Below are 20,922 nucleotides of genomic sequence, written 5' to 3'. Positions count from 1 at the left end.
CCTTTTCTTTAGTTCAGAAAATGAAATTCATTTCTCTCTAAAGCAAGTGGGTCAGGCACTTGGAGCAAAACCCACTGATTCTGGCCTTGTTTATTCATATAAGTGAAATGGCCTAGGAAAAGGAATGAGCTTTGGAGATGCTACCTTTTCTCTTGCATTCTCTGGAGAATTGCATGTCAACCCTATTCGACTGCAAATTATATCAGAGCTATTTATGTGGAGGGCTTTTTTTTTTTCTCTCCTCCATGATGTCACGTCTCCTCTAAGTGCATGGATGATTTTGACATGTCTGTTTTGAATTTTTGCGCGTGTCAGCTTGAAGTCTTCGCCATGAAGCAGTCTTGTCTCTCCTCGTTTTAATGAGTTAAAATAGAGATTCCTGGATCCTCTTCCAGGCTAAATAGAGGTCAACTTAAAAAAAGTATGAGATAGCATTCCTATTCGACTTCATTTGCCCCTGGGAAGAAGAATGTGCTCTATTGCAGATGAAAAAACGGGGACAGGCTCCTGCTTGTATTAGAAACCTTGAACCGTAGACAAAATCTCCAAGGGTTTAATGGATAGTTACAACACAAGCAGATAGGAAACAAATAGAAAGGAAATGTTCCTTTATCCATTTCATAACTATGCTATGAGACTCTGTTCCAGGATTTAGAGGAGGAAAGAGAAAGAAGGATGCGTCAGATGGATCCTTGTTAATGTTATTTTTTAAAAAACCTGCTAGTTATGATTGCTAAAATACATATTCCGTATTATCAAGAATGATTGCAAGTAAGAACAAAATCTGCTCAGTTAAATGCATTTTTCCTTCCCAAATTTTTAGTTCTAATTAGAGGCAAAATTCTTTATTTTGTTGTACTGTTTTCTCACATAGCCCTCATTTTAAATTATGTTCTGTTCCATCTTAAAGCAGATACAGTTCACTGACAAGGAACACATTGCCCCTATTTATCAGATAAAACTCCAGGGACGGTAACTGAGTATGTGCTTGCTGGACTCTGCAAACTGGTGGAGTTTTCTATGCTCCCAGGATGGAAAACATTCTAGACACATTCCTGGAATATGCAGAATTTGGATTCAGCATGTGCTGTCTTTGCTTATGCCTCAATGGCTACAGAAATTTTATGGCAACAGCAAATACATCCTCTCCATGCTTTTCAGTTTCCAGCTAATGGGATTCTTCTGCTTTCACGCTGGGTTGTTCATCAGCAACATCTGCTCTGTGACATCAGGGTAGGTTGGCTACCAGAGACCTGTGTCAGTCACGTACATGCTGAGACCTGTGATAGAAGGGCAAGGAATTACTTTACTGTCCTGACTTTTCATGGTTAAGTGTGCAGAAGTGCTCCTGAAGTTCTTTCCTCTGCTAAGAAAAGCCAATGGCCAACTGTCCATCCCCCAGGCCTTGACTGCTTACCAACAAAGCATCATACTGTAAGGTTTTGGTAGCATGGCAGTGATGTAGAAACCCTCTGGTATTCCTAACCTAGCAAGCAAATATGGTTGCTGAACCACGTTTTCCTTCTTTCAAAGACAGGGATAGGAGATAGAGCCGCAGCAGCAAGCCCAGAAATGGCTTGGGGTTATCAAAACAATTGCAGCACACATGAACAAACACTTCAGCTTTGCCAAGTTAAACTAGCCTAAGCATTTTGCTTGGCCAAGCGTGCTCCCAGCTGATTGCATTCAGCAGGTCCATGTGTGTCATCTGGCGAGGCAGAGGGAAGGCAAGAGGTGCAGCCCAGTACAAGATGTGGTGGACTTGAGCCTTCCGTGCCAGCACGGGCTCTGTCCTCTCTGGGTTCCCTGTAGCAGCATTTTCTTTCTTGAACTTGTGTAATCATTTCTCTTTGTGCAAAACGTGCAGGTGTAAGGCACTGCCTGCCTTTCAGTTCTGGGATCCTGGGATCCATTTGGTGTTTGCTTTGCTCGTGTGTGAGGCAGCAGAGAGCTCCCATTTGCTTCACTGCCTCCACTACTGCACAGTGAGGGTCTCATGCACAGTCCAGGAGAAAGAAAAGATTTGTACTGTTTGTAGAACCATAGAATGTTTTGGGTTGGGAGGGACCTTGAAGGTCATCCAGTTCCAACCGCCTGCATGGGCTGGTTGCCACCCACCACAACAGGCTGCCCAAAGCCCATCCAGCCTGGTCTTGGGCACCTACAGGGATGGAGCACTTCTCTGGACAACCTGTTCCAGTGCCTCTACACTCCCTGAATAAAGAATTTCCATCTATCATCTAATATAAATCTCCCCTTCATTTAGCTTAAAACCTTTCCCCCTTGTGCTATCACTATCTACCCAAGTAAAAGACTGGTTTACCATAGAGAAGTGAGTTCCCAAAATCCTTTCCACTCCTGGACAGTGAGATAAGAACTGTATTTTGTATATGACAAACATCCACATTTCATAAAGGCTCAAAGGCAGAGAAGACTAAGTTCTCTCCATTTGTCCAAACTAACCAATCTATGCAGCCAACTAATGAGTATTCAGTTGTTCTTAGAAGTGCTCAGTGTTCAATAATGCAAGGAAACACTCTTCTTTTCACTTGGTCTGTAGCAGAAAAAAAAAGATGTGTTCATATAAATCAGAGTTAATTTGTCAGAGTGTGTATGTTGTGAGAAAGAACACAAATATATGAAAAACACAGCTATCCCATCATATCCAAGTCTGTAATCTCAAGATTTTCCTGTGATATTGGCTGAGAAGTTCTGCGTGAATGCTTAACTGGACCAAGTATGTTGGACGGATTATCCTCATCTTTCATGCCAATGCAAATCAGAGAAACTCCACTGAAACCCCTAATGTTCCACCAGAAACACATCAGAGAAGGTAATAAGACTAGTTCCAGTAGATATATTTTGGATGAGATATCTGAAATTTTTCAGCCTTTTGTTTGGATTGAGTTTGTATCCAAACTTTGGATTTGGTTTCGGTTTTGGATTAAGGGTTTTGGTTCAAAGGGAGGTCTGCTGAAGAGTGACCCTTGCAGTGACAGGTAACCAAAACATCTGAAAATGGGGCTAGAAAAGCCTTGTGTTTATTTGGTGTAAATGCAGTGTCAGTAATTGTGTCATGAGATGTACAAGAGACCGTGTTGTCACCATCATCTCCTCCGGGACATCTCATTTGTCCCTAATGTGGTCAGTGGCTTTGTAGCCAAGACTTCACCCATGGTTCTGTTGCACCAGAGCAGGACAGGGCATGCACCTACATCACTCCTCAAACGTCGTTCCATGCTTCCACGTGGGCTTTGTGCCTCTGTGCGTATAAACACGGATTCGGTGTTGACACCCAAGCACACAGGGTGTTTAGCAGAGGTTCCTGGAGGAACCTAAAGGCCACCAAAGAAAGATCTTCTGCCCAGGAACGGGATATGCAGAGTGTGCTGTGTAAAAAGGACTGACCCAGCCCCAGTCTCCTCCCTAGCCAAAGGCACATGCTCCTCATTAATGGCCATATTGCATGACTTGGGGTTTGCAGAAGAAAATAAAAACAGTGAGCTCATCAGAGAAGTTAAAACACGAGTGAGGGATATTTTTGTAAATATTTATGTCTTCAGGGCCTTTAATATGATTGCCATTTTCTCTTCCTACATTTAAATAGCTGAGCTGTTATTGTTCGGGTCTGCAATTTTGTTTTGGGAGGTTAATCTCTGAGCCTGCACATCTGCACCCCATCTCTAGGCTGCCCCTACACCCAATAGTCCTGACAGGAGCTCAGCACCCCAGCAGCATCCAACTCATTGCCTGGTGTGTAAGGAAAGAGCTGCTTCATCCAGATGGACTTAAAACTACTGGAGAAATTCCATCCCTGGAGCAGCTGCATTGACACGAGTGGCTGGATTCAATGCCGCCTGCAATGGCTGTGCATTGGGGTGCGTCTCGTGTAAAGGAGAGATATTTGACGTGCCTGTATGCAACTGCTTTCCCTTTGGAAGGTTCTCTGTTGCTCTTGGAGTGGAGGGCTGTGATAATAGCCAACTGCCTGCTGAGCTCGAGATGCAAACTTTTTGCATGAAATAATAACCTCACGCCCACATAAACTTAAGCTGTTTCTATGGAGAATATCCTGGACCGGTCTAAAACCTCACCCTGATTGCTTTATTAGTTAGAAATCCTTGAAGAACTTCAAGTGTGTGTGCATATACACGTGTACATATATATATATATAAGTACATATATATGTAGATTTTAAAGAAAAGCATATGAGAGTGGGATATAGTGCCCAACAATGTGAAAAGCATTCTTTAGGAGAGCAATGGGAGGCACAACATCCTGGGATGGTGTATTGCTCTGGGAGGCAGCAATTACTCTTCTGTAATGTCTCTGGGGCATTTTGTTTCACCTTGGTTTCTCTTTCCAGTCTTTGTCTGTTCAGATGGTAAATAATTTGAGGTAGGACATGTATGTGTGTGCAGCAGAAGGACACGCTGGGTTTAGCATGTTTGTGCAGGTAAAACAGTGATTGTTACTGGTGTGCCAGCACTGTGGCTCCTACTGGGATATCAAGGAGCATCAAGAGTGTGTTACTTTGGATTTGCTGTCACTTCACATGGAACGGGGGTCACATAATGAGCAACATTTGCATCACGCTGAAGAACGACGTGTGGATTTACCACTTTTTTTCTCATTTATCCTTCTAGATCATCAAAGAGCCCCCTCCACCTCCTGCAGAAGACAGTGAGGTAAGTAACACCAACAACCCCATTTCCTTGATGCTTAGGACAAGATTTTGTTCCGCTTCCTTAGAAGAGGTTATGGTTCTGCTGCATGGTGGAGTATGGACCTTGGCAGGAAGTTAAACCTTTGGGAGCTGGTAGGGAAGGAGGGCGGAGGCAGATGGTTCTTTCACTTGGTCAGAACAGCACTGCAGGCTCTGATTCACCAAGAGGACAACTCTTAAGCATATGTTTAACTTTGAAGTTAATGGAACCTAAACATATGTTTAGCTGCTTTCCTGGAATGGCATGGTAGTGATTTTGGTGTTTAGTGTGTATAACCCCTCATGGCAGCTGAGCACTAACTCACAGTGCTTATCCTTTGGACTTCAACTGCTGTGAGCAAAAGCAGCCCACAAGCTTTGCAGTTGTGCCTGAAGGCGACAGACCAGACTCTGAGCAGATGTCAAACCCAGAACAACCATCTCAATACCAGAAGAGCTGCACCAGCTGGGGGAGTTTTAATGGAGGAAAACAGTAAAGCACCATTGAAACCTTCAGCTTATTTCTGCTTACTCTTTTAGAAGAATCCAGCAACAAATGGTTTCAAGTTATGTCACCGTTATTTAATTAGTAGGCTCTCCCTGGAAATCTGCCCAGTTTTTCATCTGCCCCTTTTGGTATCCTCCTGCTTTCAGCACACAGCGGATCTCTTTCCTTTGCTTCCAGTTTTGCAGATGGGATTTCATTGAAAAGTCCAGGGTACATTGATGTCAATGGGAGTTTTTCCATTGACTTCATTGGGGTTTGGATCCGTTTCTCTTAACTATGCAACAGAAGACTTAGATCCATGCTCAAAGTGATTTGGATCACTAGCTCCTCTTGCTTTTTGCCTCTAGAGACCAAGTCACTGCATGCTACAGTTTGGCTTGCTGAAATGATCCTCTGCTCTTTGTGAAGTCTGGCCCAGGAAGGGTGTGCTGGTTCTCTGTGCCAAGGCAGAGACCCTTAAAGCTCAGTCCTCTGCAGCACTACCAAGGCAGAATCCAACCTAGTTTCTGACAGCACCGAGCACAGCAAAATAGCTGAGGGCAACTGGAGCCAAGGCTGGTGCAGGAACCTCTATCTTGTTGGCACTTGTTTCCTTCAAAACAGGCCTGAAGCAAAACTCCAAATCTAAACATGCCTGGACCCAAGGGAGATTTGCATTTGTGTCCAATGCTGAAGGTATTTGTTTGTGAAGGCACGCATCTCTCAGAATAACATCAACCCGTGCATCTATATACAAGCACCTGGCCTGTTTTCCAAACTGTCCATTTCTTTTGGGCTCTGTGGATATCCACTAGCTTTGTCAGCTTTGATCCTCTGAATGAAAAGGAAAATACTTGCCTAAAATTGCACATGCTCTCTTCAGCATCGCACATGCCTCCAAGCCAAGGGATTAAATTGCTGAAGTTAATTAAAATACATCACTCTGGAATGCTGGTTCTCTGGCCAAGGACTGGAAGGAGAAATTACATCTCTGCTCTAAGCAAGAAGGCATACTTCATGTATATGGCAGCCCTTCTAAAAGCAGTACATGCTGCAGAAGCAAACCAGTTGCTGCAAAATGAACCAGTTGCAGCAGACCCCAGGTTCATTCTGGTTAAACTGGTGTAAGGATATCTCTGGACGTGTTATATTTTCTCTCTGATTCTGAGAGGAAGAGTCCATGCAGCTCTTTGGATGGAACAGTCCTCAATTCATCCGTCTGTTTCACAGCTTTCCTTTAACACTGTGTTTGCTAGTGGCTTATCTGTATAGATACAGAAAAACTGCATTTATTTGCTACCTGTAGTTTACCTGCTTCCCTCTTAATACAAGAGGAAGTCTATACGATATTCTAGATGTTATTCTTACCATTTCTATTTTGGGGCCCTGGGATGAGGGGATATAGCTACAATAATCTGCAAACATAGAGACTGATGGCAGACACACAATTCCACATGTACTTTCCACCAGATCTGATCTCCTAAACTCAGTACTCAATTATCCTAAAGCTACCTTGTACAATCAGCAGCCAAAGGAAAACACACTTTTATGCTATTTTAGAAACTGGAAAGTGTCAGAGCAGCGCTCAAAGATTAGTAATGCTTGGAGCTGTGACTTGTATGTTGCATTTTTTCCCCTACAGAAGCCTCCCACTCGTGGAAAAACAATAGGTGCTCAGAAAAGGTGCAGTTCATTGGTCCCATTTACTAGTATTGAGCTGGATCCACGGAGTGGGATTGGCAGTAATATGATGCTTTCAGAGGATTGGATACTCCACGTTTTCTGCTTTGCTAAAAACTAATAGATGGAGTTGTTTTTCTGCATTCCTGTTTTTCTTACAATTTGTAGATAGCTTTCTCCCTTGCAGAAAACATAGTAACTACTCATCTCCAGAATGAAAAATTGCTAATCCCTTAAGCAGCAGCATTGCAGTTACAGTGTGATTCTTTTCTTCTAAAAATCTTGGCAAAAATAAGACAAGAGGAATTCTTGCATCAGCAGATTTAGGAGCTGAGGCCCATATGTCTTTGCACTGCAAGGAGAATGCATTATACCGTAACAATAAGGGGAAAGCAGCACTGCTGTCAGAAACCCACCAAAGGTTTTATTGAACTCTGCTTTAAAGGCCTTTTGAGACCTATTGGAGCCACGCTCCCTGTTGGTGGAGGAAATCATTATTGGCTAGAAACTTCCAATTAATTCATTCCGAAATTGCAAATGTTGTCAACTCACCGCTGTGCTCTTCAGACAATGCAGGATGCTGGAGGAGGCTGACCCCAGATGAAGGACAGATGGTTTTACTTAGAGCCAGGAAAGATTGAGTTAATACCAATCGGAAGAGGTGAATGCCTCTAGGAGCCAGTGAGCACCTTGCTGGCCTGCGATTGACTCAATGATAGTGGATCAAAGCCACGTTCTTCTGTTTCTAGCGGATAGGAAGCCTCTTCCTATCCATGCTGGAGGAAGACACAGCTGCTTTTGTTCAAGTGCCCATCACCTTCAGGCTGGGCTTATTGGAACAACTTATTCAGCTCAGACCAGAAGTGTACCAAGAGGCTGAAGCTGGTTCTCAGTATAGCAACCCATCTTTTACAGTGAAAAAAAGGCATTCTGCAGGGGTTTCCAGCTTCCAGCAATTTCTTGTTCATTACCTGACCCATGCCAGGGGTCTGCTACTGGGCTGTCCCACAGGATGCATTCTGATTGTGTAAATAGGAGCACTCCCAAGTGTCCCCAGGAGGCACATGCTCTTCTCATTGCTTCCTTGCCCTCTAAACACCAGGCAGTGTCAACATGGAATCATAGAATCATAGGATCACCAAGGTTGGAAAAGACCTCCAATATCATCCAATCCAACCCACTAAACCATGTCCTACATGTCCTATTACATCTAAACATGCACTGTTCTATCTTTATTTTCTGACATGGCTGTGCTTTCTCCCACAAAATGGATTAAGGGACACAAAGTGCCCTGAAACCTGGCAAAACCAGGCAGGACACCAACCAGATGACCTGAGCACACCCTTTCCTCACCAGTCGAACCCATTTTTTCCATGCTGCTCAAGCCCAAGCTCCACAGTCGCTCCTACCATGGCACCAAGGCCAAGCCACCAACCAGCCCGTAATTGGATAATCGTTATGTCTGTTGTCGTCCTGCCCACATACACCAAAACACACATACACAAGAAAGTCCTGGAGAGAAAGCACCATTCAGCAGCGCAGTCTTGAGATGTTGAAGGTTGCTGTCATGGGAGGCCTGCATGAAAAGGAGGAATTTAACTCACTGCATGGCAGCTACTGTGAAGCCAGCAGATGAAACCTTCTGTTCATCTTGATCTCTTTTTGAACTAATTTCTTTCTCCTACAGCTGAACGGTCACAAAGCCAATGAATGGCTTACAGGACTTCATCTGCTTGGGGAGCTGCTTGCGCCCTCACTTATTGTTGTTTATTCAACTTTTCCAAATCACTTTGCTCTCTCTTCCTGAGAAGCCTTGCTGGGGAGATAGCAAAATAAGCTCCAGAGAAAAGTCCTGATGATTTTTTTTTTGTAGACCCCAAGGCAGGAAATGTATTCTGTTATTCCTGAAATAAAGCCAGGTCACAGTGGTATGCCAGCTTTTTTCCTTCCCCTTTCCTCCCCTTTTACAATGTGTTGTGGAAATTTGGGAGGAGGAGAGAAGGAACCTTTCAAGATGCAGCCATTTAAAAGAAAAAGAGCTGGGATGTTATTGGAAACAAATGAGGTGTAGGCATTACTCCATGAAGGTGTGGACTTTTATAACCAAATTGAATGTGAAATATCTAGGCAGATCCAGCACAGCATACTCAACTAGTGTGGAGGCAGTGAACCGTGGGATGTATTCCCCCATCCACTGGGACGTGGGGACATAAATCTGGGGACTTGAGGTGTTTTGTTCTGTAGAACAATTTCCTCTGTGACTTTGGGCATGTTATTTCAGTTTTCGTGTTGCTCAGCGTCCGAGCTGTAGAGTGGGAATCATTCAGTGTCTCTTCTCCTTCCCCTCCATCAATACAGGAGGTCTCCCTTAACTATGCCCCATGAACACTTTGCCCTCAGAGAATATATCCTCAGGCAGGATCCTTACCATGGATAAACCAGGAATTCATGATCAGGAAGACCAATGAATGCTGGTTTTCTGAGCAGTTTTGTCTCAAGGATAAACATATATGTGGATTTTCTGGTGCCTAACAAGAGTTGAGCTCTCTCTTCAGCCTCCTCCTTAGTAGAGCGCCAGTACAGCATCTTCTCTTTGATGTTCTTATGATTTTTTAGTTCTTTCTGAAAATACTTTGCAGGTTTGGGCTGGGAAGAGGTAGAGATAAGAGAAACACCAAGGCCACGTTCTTGCACAATGGCTCAGGGATGGTTAAGACTGGACAGGGTTTATCCACTTGTGATTCAGATGCCTGGTCCACGAAATCAAGCAGGAAATACTTCTTAAGAAGCAAGCAAATTGTCCTCCAAATCTAGCAATGCCTTTGCATCTGGGAGGTGGCTATGCAATTTGGCAGTGGGTCTGATGTTGGGAGAAGGGGTTGAGGTGTAGGAAGCTGCAATCCGGGAGGACAACAAATTTCACATCCAGGTTTCCTCTGCTTTTTTATTAATTAAATTAGATGTTAACAGCTGTTACTCAGAGGGTTGACTGCCCCATGTCATACAGTGCTTTCTGCAGGCAGAGCCCTATAAATGCTAAATTCTGACAACATCCAGGCTTTGCAAAGACAACTGTGAAAATAATTATAAGGGCGGGGAGAGGGGTAAGTTGTCCAAACTTTTATATCTGGCCAAATTTAGTTTGAATTTTTTACCCTGAGTGGTTCGACATCCCTAGTGGAGCCTGAATTATCCTTCTCTTACCCACAGATGAGGTTCCCTCAGGTCAGGGTCAAAGCATACAGAGCTCAGCATGGCTCTGAGATAAACACATCTTTGTTTTCTGAAATCCAGCGGTGATGAATCTGGATCTCTGACTGTGAAATGCAGCTCTGTCCTTCTTATTATTATTTTGTAAAAGAAACTCTAGCTCCATCTAAAGCAGATTTGAGGGATGGAAAGATGCCAAGTTCTGCACAGTCACTTTCCAGCATCCTTAAATGCACTTGGATTTTCCGGGGCTGCCTTTTGTGCTGCTCTTGGGTCAGAGCTCCCTACACAGTTCTTCCTTAGGCAAAAACACCACTGCATCTAAGCACAGAAAAATATGGGCCAAAATGAGCCAGGATGTGATAATTCAGCCCCATGGTACTGGCTCAAATCTTGTGAATGGGGCACTGAGCGAGGATGTCGGGATGGGCATTGTATTCCTCCTCCTCATTTTCATGCTGGCTCCCCACTTTGACCCCCACCTTTCCAGTTGCTTCACTTGAGCAACTCACGTGCGTTACGAGCGTGTTTGTCAAGGGTGTAGGAAATCACTGGGTTGTTGTTGTTGGTTTTTTTCTGCCTGTGTTGCAAAACCTCCCATGCCCTTCAAAACATGTAAACAGGCTCATCCGGAAGAAAGCTTGTGACTCCTTTGTTTTTCAGATGTTTGCTCTGGTCCTTTTTGCGCGTGTGGTGTTTCTGTTGTCCTGGCAGAAGCCCTCCTATCTTAGATTGAAGTGACTTGCAGGGCTTTCAAGGGCTTGTGGGGAAGATTTCCTAAACCTTGGTATTTCCTGTTGTGAGAAGTCCAGTCTGTGCTAAGCTGAAGAGAAAGAAAGAGAGAATTGCTGAAGGAAAATATTTCGATGGCTTTGGTTCCTTTTTTTTTTTTTTTTTTAAATAAAAAAAGTCCTCATGGAAAACTTCATGCAGAGATATTAAGTTCTTAGGTTGCAGCAAAGAGCCTCAGCTACTCCAACCAGAGAGAGAAGATCAGCTTCGAAGGAGAGGAGCCGTGTATTTATGATTCATTTGCCCACTCTCCTTGAGATCAGGACAAATTTTGCAGCCCGATGGATAGTTTGGGTTTGTTTTAAATTAAAAAAAATGCTTTTGTTTGGCATGAAAAGCAGAGTTTATCTCGGATTTTTATTCCCCCCCCTCCCCAGTTTTTCAGTTTTCCGACTGGGGAGTTCAAATTCGAAGTTTTTTTGGCTTTCCCCGTTTTGGAAAGCTCCAAAGTTCTGGAGTTTCGCCAGATCCCTGTGAAGAATTAAAGAAAGAAAGAAAGGGGAAAAAAAAGAGAGGGAGAGAGAGACCATTTTTCATTTCTCTCCGCATTTTTCACAGGAAATACTTCACGTTTTTGATGGACTCTGCTTTTCTGCTTTGCCAGTTCACAGACTGAATTGTAGAAATTAAAGGGAAAGGCACTAGGTGGGTCAGAGCGTATGCACAGTTGTTTTAGTGAACCCATATTATGTAGAACGCACTGACAGAAATTTAGCTAGGCTCGTATTAAATAAACATGGGGAGATTTTCTTGATTTTTTAATTAGGCCCTATCTGAATGCCATCATGAAGTCCTGAACACATTTAACATTGTATTTGGTGCTATCCCATGGGTTTCTGCCTGCGGTATGTCAGGGCAGAACACATTCCATTTTGCACAGAATTTAAGTCTCATTTTTCATACAGGGTCTGACTTTCTGCTGGCATAAGGCCATGAAGTCACTGGAGCCATATGGATTTCCATGGGTAGCCTCCCCAGCAGAGGCAGAAGTTCATTACAAGTGCTAATTCCATTCTTGCCACTTTTCCATTAGTCTTTTCCATCCTATTACCCTTGGCCTGCTCATCTCAAGAAATTCATTTTCCTACTGGACATTCACACTGCGGTTGTTCCTAAATATGCTCCTAATTCACCTACATTCAGGAGCAAACTTGACTTGCTTTCTTGCTTTCTCCTCCATTCTGTCAAATCTGAACTAAGATAATGATTAATTTGGGCCCATCAGCATGGGGAGCCATGAGTCAGTGAGCACGCCTCACAGCAACAATTAGAGAGGTCCCTCTTTAATTACAGGCACAGGGGAAAGGATGGCAAAGGGGTGAGTCCCTGCTACTATTGCTCATGACTAGCATGTCAACTAGACTTGCAGCCAGAAGACCCCAACTCTTGACTATGCCATGTACTATTTTGGCAGCTGCTTCAGTGATTTTGCAGCTTGGAAATAACTGGCTTCCTTGAGTTTTAAAAGGGATGAAAAGTCCCTTAAAAAAAAAAAACAACATGTTCTTGCTGGAGCTTGATTGTACCTTTCAGGAGCTGGTGTTGTTTATATCATGAAACATTTTCTTTTCATGAGTGTTCATCCTCTGGAGAGCAACCAGCAAGGACCTTTACAGCACCAACTCTTGCAGGCTCAAAGGACCATACAACCTATGACTTTTTGTACCTTATCAACTCAGTTCCTGCTTCTGAACAACCCCTTCCTTCTGTTTTGTAGGAGGAAGATGACGATGGTCTTCCAAAGAAGAAATGGCCAACAGTGGATGCTTCTTATTATGGCGGACGAGGAGTGGGCGGCATCAAGCGAATGGAGGTAAATAGACACCAGTGTATGTATCAGAAAATCTCAGCTGTGAACTGAGCTGTGAAACACTCATGCAGTTTACCCAGAAAGCTTGGGAGATAGGCACAAACTTCACTCTTTTGTGTGTCTGAGCCAAATTCTTTTCTGTATAGGAATATTTGAGAGCCAAATAGACAATCTTTAGCATTAGGGCAACCTTTTCCTCGACTGCAGTACAAGGTCTGTGCCTGGGATACATGGGCAACGTTCCCATGCAAATTGCAGGGAAACATTTTTATATCTTTTCTAAGGAATTCCCCACCCTCACTTTTCTGATGCTGTCTTTTCAGGTGCGCTGGGGAGAAAAGGGATCCACAGAAGAAGGTGCTAAGTTAGAGAAAGCCAAGAATGCCAGGGTCAAGATGCCAGAACAGGAATATGAGTTCCCTGAACCCAGGAACCTTGCAAACAACATGCGCAGACCTTCCTCTCCTCGGAAGTGGTACTCTCCAATCAAGGTAAGTCCAGACCAGCACTGCACTGCATAAAGCATTTCCAGATCTGTGTTAAGTGATCTGTTTTCACCTCCATGAGTAAAGATGCTGAACTGTCTATAAAACTGTCATCTCAAGGTGCTGGTAGAGGAGCTGTGCATAAAGAAATCCCACTGAACTAGTGACCAGGGAGGTGCTATAGAAAGGAGCCAGATGGGCAATGGCAATTTCCCCTCAGGTTAAAGATTTCAGGGTTGCATTGCTTTCTTAGATCAGAATAAGCAGCTGATCATTTCCAGTGGTGTAGCATCTGTAAAGTTCTTACAGACTCCACCATGCTTCCAAAGTTAGTCCCTTTAGTACATATTGCATATTCTCTGAGTTGTAGGGAGTAAATAGCATTCTCTTTCCTTAGAAAGAGGGGAGAAATATGAATGGAATTGCTCTTAAATGTCACCAGAGAGAGATGTTCTGAGAAGATCAAGGATTGCAGTGCAGCACATAGATGTCTGCCAGCAGACGTGGGTCACAGGGCCAGCTTCACGCAGAAGGGATGCCCTGCGAGAAGGTTTTGGCTGAATTAGAGTGCCTCAGAAGTGGAAAATCAAATTCACACTGATATCAGGTCAGAAGCCATGCAAAGCTGCCCAGCACTTGCCCACAGGAACTGGGAGGGCTCCCCATCTGTGCCATCTGTCCCAGGGGCAGGCATACGCTCTATAATTTGGCTTCCCTCATATGAATGGTTGGCAGGGAGCAAAACCAAAGCTAGCAAGCAGCTGGATGCTTCACTGAAGCAAAGCCCTTCATTGCACATGTGAACGCGCCTCCTAGATTAAGAGAAACAAACCCCAAACAACAGATATCAGTGGCATCATCCAGAGCGTGGCATGAAAACAATCCAATGTCAGAAAGCTAATCTCCTGCAGTCAGGGCAAGTTGAGATGTCTTTAGCCTAGGATTCTCTTTGTTACTACATTTTTCAGGGTTAATCCTTTTGGGAAATGCTAAGACCCTTCTCATATCTTTTCCGTTTGTGGCTATTTGTAGCAGTGCTGTAGTAATCAGAAAAGACCGAAAATACACAGTTCATATCTAAGTGCAAACCCTGCACCGCTGGAGCCTGGATCTCTTTTGGAAGAGTGGTGATTCTGGTTAAGGTCTTAGAAAACCTCCACGGGCGATTTGTTAAACCCTCTGATGTTGAACACAACATAAGCTTGATTATAGGTGAGGAAGCTCCTCTCACTGCTGGAACAGTGTTTTTAGTCCCCTGTTTTCTCCCTCTCTAATAGCAGCCAACCTAGTCGGACATACTCCATCAGTTACGTTACTGAGGCACAGATCTATTTCACTTCAGTACACCCAGGTTTCCCCGCATTGTATCTTGTTACTGATCATCTCTGAGCAGTGCCCAGAGGAATTTGGGCAAGTAACGTGTTTTGGCTTTCCTCAGTCATTGATCTTGCAGCTGGTTCAAATCCAGCAATTGAAATGGCAAGGATGCACAAGGGAGTACGAGTGGTTTCCGGAGGATACGGAAATGTGAGCCTCTGTGAAAATTTGGTCCAATGCCCTCTCTCTTTTCCCCCTTAAAGATTATCATCTAATAAACATAGCCTACCAACAAGTCATTTGCAATTGTGTTATAATGACTTCAACATGTGTTCATGAAGGTTATTCATTCCCTCGGTGGGACAGGTTACAGACTCAACTGTTCTCAGTTCAGAGTCAGGAATGCAGTAAGCACCATCCCATATAGCTGCTCCTTTGTTTCTAAATTCATTGCATTGTCATTTGCATTAGTGCAAAGTGGTTGTAAGACACACCAGTCCCATCTGGGAGATTTTCACTCCTACTACGTGCTCGTGGAAATGACCTCATCCAGCCAAGAGAAGCAGCTCAGTTGCTCTTGTGTGCTGCAGTCAGGATTCGTGCACACAGTGCTGTGCTCTAACCACCTAGGAACTGACAGAAGCACTGATTTTGGCACAAAGAGCCTGAATACATGCTCAGGCAATTGGGATCCATGTGGGCACCACTACCTGAGATCATTAGCTGTGAGAGCTAGGTCATTCCCCTTGGAGATACAGCTGAGTTTCTCCCCTCTTTCTTCACCAATTCGTGATGTTGGATGACAGTGTCAGGAGATTTTCAGAGATTATTCTGAATGGCAGAAAATCAGTTTTGAACAGAGGAGTTTGTTGCAGATTTGTCCCAGCTGGAAGTTCAAAAGAGACTTGGAGAAAAGATTCAGTGTATATAGGTTCAAGTTCTGTTCTGATTCTGACTAGGAACATCTTTTGCTTCATAACAGCAAGAATTCAATAATTAGGGGACTAAGTGTACTGGAATTATCTCATGGGTGATATATCTTCCTATTTCCTTTGGAAAAATCTCTCCTTTCTACCATTCAAAGTCTACAGTATGAGGACAGGTCCAGTCCAAGACCCCATATCCAAATACTCCCTAACTTTGGCATGTTCCACATCTGGATAATGTTTAGCAGCCTGAACATGTGGATGAGAGTTTGCCTAATTATTAATTGCCACCACACCCCTTATTGAACTGTACCCAAAAAGACAGCGTATGCAGACCGGATAACTGTATTCAACACTTTCCCCACGTACAACCATGGGCACTCAATAAAAACAGAGAGGATCATTCCTATGCAGCAGAGGCCCTGCAATTACTTTCCCTGTGCAGTAAGGAACTAGCAAAATTGGCATAACTCATCAGCACTCTTGGCAGAAGCTCTTGTCCAAAAGACATGAGCATATGAAGATGAATTTGTGTTGTGCTGTGGAGGGAAGCTACCATGGAGTTGTAAGAGGCAGAGGAAGGCGAGGAGGGACAGCCTATTAGGTCATTGGGTCTGCACTCCCAGCCAAAGCAGCACTGCTAGCTTGAGTCTGTCCTTCACTCCTTTTTCCAGTCTGGTTTTTAAAATAACATACAGGCTTCCACCACTTCTCAGGGGGAATATTTCCCAGTCTACTAGACCTCACCCGTAGGAAATGGCTCCTGATACTCAAATTTTCCCTAATCCCCATGCTCCAAATGCACTCAGCTCCTTTGATTAGAGACGTTAAGTTTCCACCCACTCCACTGTGCTGTTTGAATCACCTCTTAGGAAGGTAGATAGGTATGCATTTAGCAATCTACTTAGTAAAGGAAGTGGGCAAGGAATTAAATCTCAGAAGCAGTGAACCAGGGTGGCTTGAATCTGACAAAGAGCCAGGAAATTCACATTTTAGGGCCAGTCATCTTGCTGGCCAGCAGGCCTCCTTTTCTCCACACAACACAAGAGTCAGCCTTACTTGGGGTGTTCTGCCTTTTGCCAGTTCGTCTGACAGAGTTCTTCTTCCCTTTACATCCCCTCTCCAGAGCAGTGTCCATATGGTAGGTAGACAGCTGTTAGCTGAGAGTGGATAGATTGCTGCTAGAAATGCTCCAGGGCTTTGTTTGCTGCCAAATGCAGCTACTGACACTTAACAGATTGTTATTATTATTGTTGTTGTTAGTCTTATTTGCTGCTGTTACTTCTTAGCACGACGCCAACTGGCTTACCCCGCTTCTAAAATATCACTTCAACAATTTGAAAAGTCAGTGTAAATAACCCAAGGAGTGCCACAAGTCTAGAAACTTCTCAAGAAACTTGCCAGATCCTCAGTTCATCTGACACAGGGAGGAGCAGCACAAAACATAGAGGCAAGTGAAGGATCATAATGGAGTATGCCATTTGGTTCAAGACATGCTCCCTGCTCCAGCCAGCCACAGATCTATCTATGCTTTGGTTTGGTTAAAAGCTTTTGTCTCACCTCTATTTCTGCCCCTGCTTCTATCTGCATTAGTCTCTTCTCTCCTCCTCAGAGCATTTATAGCACTTTGTTATCGGAGAATCACTCGAGTTGGAAAGGACTCTTAAAGGTCCTCCATTCCAACTCCCCTGCAATGAGCAGGAACATCTACAGCTCAGTCAGGTTGCTCAGGTCTTGGTCCAACCTGACCTTGAGTGTCTCCAAGGATGGGCCATCCACCACATCTCTGTGGTCGACTCAAGAAGGCCAATAGCAGTCTCTAAACAACTATCCAGAAAGTAGCATGAGACAAGGCTGAATTCACTGTTTATCCACAAAAACTCACCTGCAGGATCTGTCTCAACGCTAAGGTTGAAGCAACAACTGGGCCTCCCAAAAAGAAACCTCAGACGCATCCTAAACTGAGGCCACTTAATAATTTGCTGTGCTGTGTGACCCTGACACATTTTTCTAGCCTTTGTCTTTCCTGTCTCTATTTGCAAAGCTGATGTGGCACATCTTCCTCCCTAGAAGACGCCCAACGGCAGCTTGGATTTATAGGCAGCTTACAAAACTGCCTCTGACTGACAACTCTAGGTATCACATCATTCACTAGACTACAGTCCATACAGCGCTGACCTAACCATTAGAAAGAAACCTAACCATTAGAAAGAAACCTAACCATTAGGAAGAGAACACATTAATTCTCAGGCAGTGGCTGAAGTGGCCCTCCTTCATTTATCATCTACATCTCTTACTGTTTCTACTTTCTGGACTTTATATCTAGGGGGACACACCTTTATTTGCCTCCAGCCCATTTTTTGCCTCCAAGCTACCTTGCACTTCAGTTGCAAAGGAGTTTCCAACTGAAGAGAGGCCCAGCCCATCTACTGGAGAGCACAGAAGTGCTTATATATCCAAATGAATGCACTGCCATTTTCATTTCTTCAAGCAACATCACCCTTTCCATGATCCACTCCCTTTCTTCTGCCCAGATGTGAAGCTCCATTCAAATTCCCAAAGATGGGGCTTTTGTTTTTTTTCCCAAGTAATCTCAGTAGAATGCTGGAAGTTAGGATTGTGGTAAAGACTTTTGTTATTCCATGTCAAGTTGTAATTTTCCCTCTGGTTTCTCATAGGAAAAATGTATGAAAAATGTATTTATTTCTTCAGTTGTCAGAGGGGACAGGAGACCAAGAGCTTTCATGAGCTCTGATGTAGGGGGAAAGATGGACTCAAAGGGAGAGCTTTCACATGGAGGGATGGATTTGGATGGATTCAGAGGCAGGGATGGCTTCCCTCTGGTCTGAGGCTGTGCTGTCCAAATGCAGGAATCTGACAGAAGAGGTTCTTGCTTCTTCCTTTGAGAATTAGACTTTCCTGGCTCTCACCTTAGGAAGTCTTTTTCCCAGTATCCTATGGAAAACAAGATCTATGCAGTCATTCTATGTGTCTGTCTGTCTCCACCCATGTATCCCTCCAACTCCCAGAAAAGCTTTGAAACATTGGCTTAATACATTCATTGAGGAATATAATTAATTGTCAGAGAGGATTACAGCCCTAATGGTTTTGTTAAAAGGGAAGAAGACAACTCCATATGTGCCCTCGAGAAAGGAAGAGTGTGCACTGAGTGCACTGTGCATTAATTCTTTCTTACAATTCTTACAAGGTCACTCTGTGACATTAGTTCTCCAGTGTCTAATTAGACACTGGAGAACTAATGTCACAGAGTGACCTTGTAAATAGCTTGGCTGTCAGGAGGTCTCACCTTCACAGTCACTGAAGTTCAATTTTGAGACTCAGAAAAGTGAGCTTCCTTAGTGCTAATGAAACGACGTGCCCTTTTCCCCACTGCAATATTCAGTTCACGTTTTCATTTGTTCAGTTTTGTCCCATGACAGCTATTGGAGGCAACTGGGCGATCATGAAATTTTTGTAGCTTCCATTTCTAGGAAACAGATTGTGATTGTGTATGAGGCCAATCAGAGGCTGTGATGTCTCTGTAATGCATAGCTCAATGAGTAATATGTGTTGTTAACCCTCCTGAGAAATTTTTACAAATCTTTGGGTGGCATTCACTTAACAGCCTCCGGGTCAAATGACATTGATTTGAAGATTCTGGTAAATTCCTCTGCAGTTTGTAATATATCCGTAGTGTTCCACTGAGCCAGCCAACATGCTGCACTCACAGAAACCCTTCTACAGACCTCCTGGAAGGTGAATCCATTTTGAAAGTGAAAGCCCAGCATAATAGAATGGGGATACAGCAGAGAATCATTCAGTAGCAGATATATGTTTCAGAGCAGATGATTTGATGGATGTTCCTACGCTGCACAGCCCTGTGCTGGTCCTTCTCACCTCATTCAGCTCTTATGGAAAATATCTGCAGGCCTGGCATTACGTTTCACTGCTGAATTTCAGTCAGAGTCAAATGCTTTGCGTGGCAGAGCAGCACTGCAGGAAGGACAGGGAGGGTCTGGCCCCACATCTCAACCAACATTTCTGTCACCGAGAGATTTCAACACGCTGAGTTTCCAGCGAAGCTGGCCTGGGTTTGTGCCTGCTCACATGGATCCGAGACCACACAACAAGGTGAACAGCTTGTCAAAACCGAGGCAGTGTGCACTGGGCGACTGACACTGAGCTCAGAGGAATACGGTATTCTGAAAGACGTGTGTCATTGCCTGGAGAAGATACCAGTGCCAACTGGTGTGTGGGTGTGAGACCCAGTAAGGTGATCCTCTGTGTGCAGAGAGAGTTAATAGAATAGAATAGTATCGTAGAATCATTGAGGTTGGAAAAACGACTAAGATCATCAAGTCCAACCGTCAGCCTATTCCCAGCATGCCCACTAAACCATGTCCTTCAGTGCCACATCTACCCTGGTTCTTCCCCATCCATCCTGGTTCTTCAGTCACGTTCCACTGCACATTGTTTTGACACAAATCCAGAGGAGGAGGCAGAGTAGTGAGGAATGTGTTGTACAAATTCACCAGATTTCTGCATTCAATTAGCATTTTGCTAGAGCCATGCCAGAGCTGGAGTAGGCATGAGACTCCCTCAGCCCAGGAGATACCTAAGTCACCAATTCTGGAGATGTTCAGAGGTATACATGAAGAATAGGCATGGGCACTGCTATCTGCCAGGCATATCTTCCTATTCCTCATCTGAAAGCCTTCTCCTCTGCACTTGCAGCAGGTTCAGAGAGAGATTCTGTAAGGGAAAAACATTGCTCTCCAGCACCTTGTACAGGCACAGCAAATGGTTAAGCACAAACTGTAAGTTTGCACGGCTCACTTGTTATTGCACTGGAGATAGCATGCTGCATTTTTTTCTTTTTTTTTTTTTTTTTGTGATTGCAGGGGAAATTGGATGCTCTCTGGGTCTTGCTGCGGAAAGGTTACGACCGTGTATCTGTGATGCGCCCACAGCCAGGAGACAAGGTACTGTGCCTCGAGACATTTCTTGCAGCTAGGGAAAAACAAAATCCTGCTGAAGCTTCAGATTGCTTTTACAAATAGGCCACAATGGTTGTGATTATCTTCCCCTGATAAGGCAGATGCTCGTGACAGCTCAGAAGGAAAAGCTCTGTCACATTTTATCAGCTTTGTTGTAACTGCAGTTCCTGTATTTTCAAGTGTGGAAAATTTTCAAGTGTCCTGGTGCAATGACAGAAACGCCCACGTAGGAGCCCAATACAGACTTGAGGCACTTTCAATTAATTACACAAGAAATTCTAATGAATAGCAAGGAGTATTTCTGCATATGTTCACTCAGGGCTGCACCCAGTGGAATTTTTACAGTCTCCAGGGACGGACATTCAGCTTCCCACTGAGACCCTTGTGGTGAAAAATGTCCATTCCATTAATGTCATACCTGTCATTTTACATATTGGTGATGTAAATGGGCAGAGGAGGTTGGAGTTGCTTCAGGAATAGAGTGGTCCTAAAGCACAGGCAACTGGGTAGCGT

The 20,922-nt window shown here is 44.0% G+C and overlaps 1 protein-coding gene across 1 annotated transcript in view; it reads left to right on the top strand.

The window, feature by feature from the left end:
- The window catches only part of ANTXR1 (anthrax toxin receptor 1), a 97,077-nt gene that overhangs the window by 56,126 nt on the left and 20,029 nt on the right, over window positions 1–20,922 (top strand). Inside the window, exons 14-17 of the mRNA XM_021375010.1 lie at window positions 4,647–4,688; window positions 12,592–12,687; window positions 13,008–13,175; window positions 20,314–20,394. Of these exons, the coding sequence (XP_021230685.1) occupies window positions 4,647–4,688; window positions 12,592–12,687; window positions 13,008–13,175; window positions 20,314–20,394 (387 nt within the window). The remainder of the gene's footprint in view (window positions 1–4,646; window positions 4,689–12,591; window positions 12,688–13,007; window positions 13,176–20,313; window positions 20,395–20,922) is intronic.

The sequence above is a fragment of the Numida meleagris genome, chromosome 21 (assembly GCF_002078875.1).
Source record: "Numida meleagris isolate 19003 breed g44 Domestic line chromosome 21, NumMel1.0, whole genome shotgun sequence".
NCBI lineage: Eukaryota > Metazoa > Chordata > Aves > Galliformes > Numididae > Numida > Numida meleagris.
Note: the sequence above shows the minus strand (reverse complement) of the source record. Positions and strands in the feature narration are given on the sequence as shown.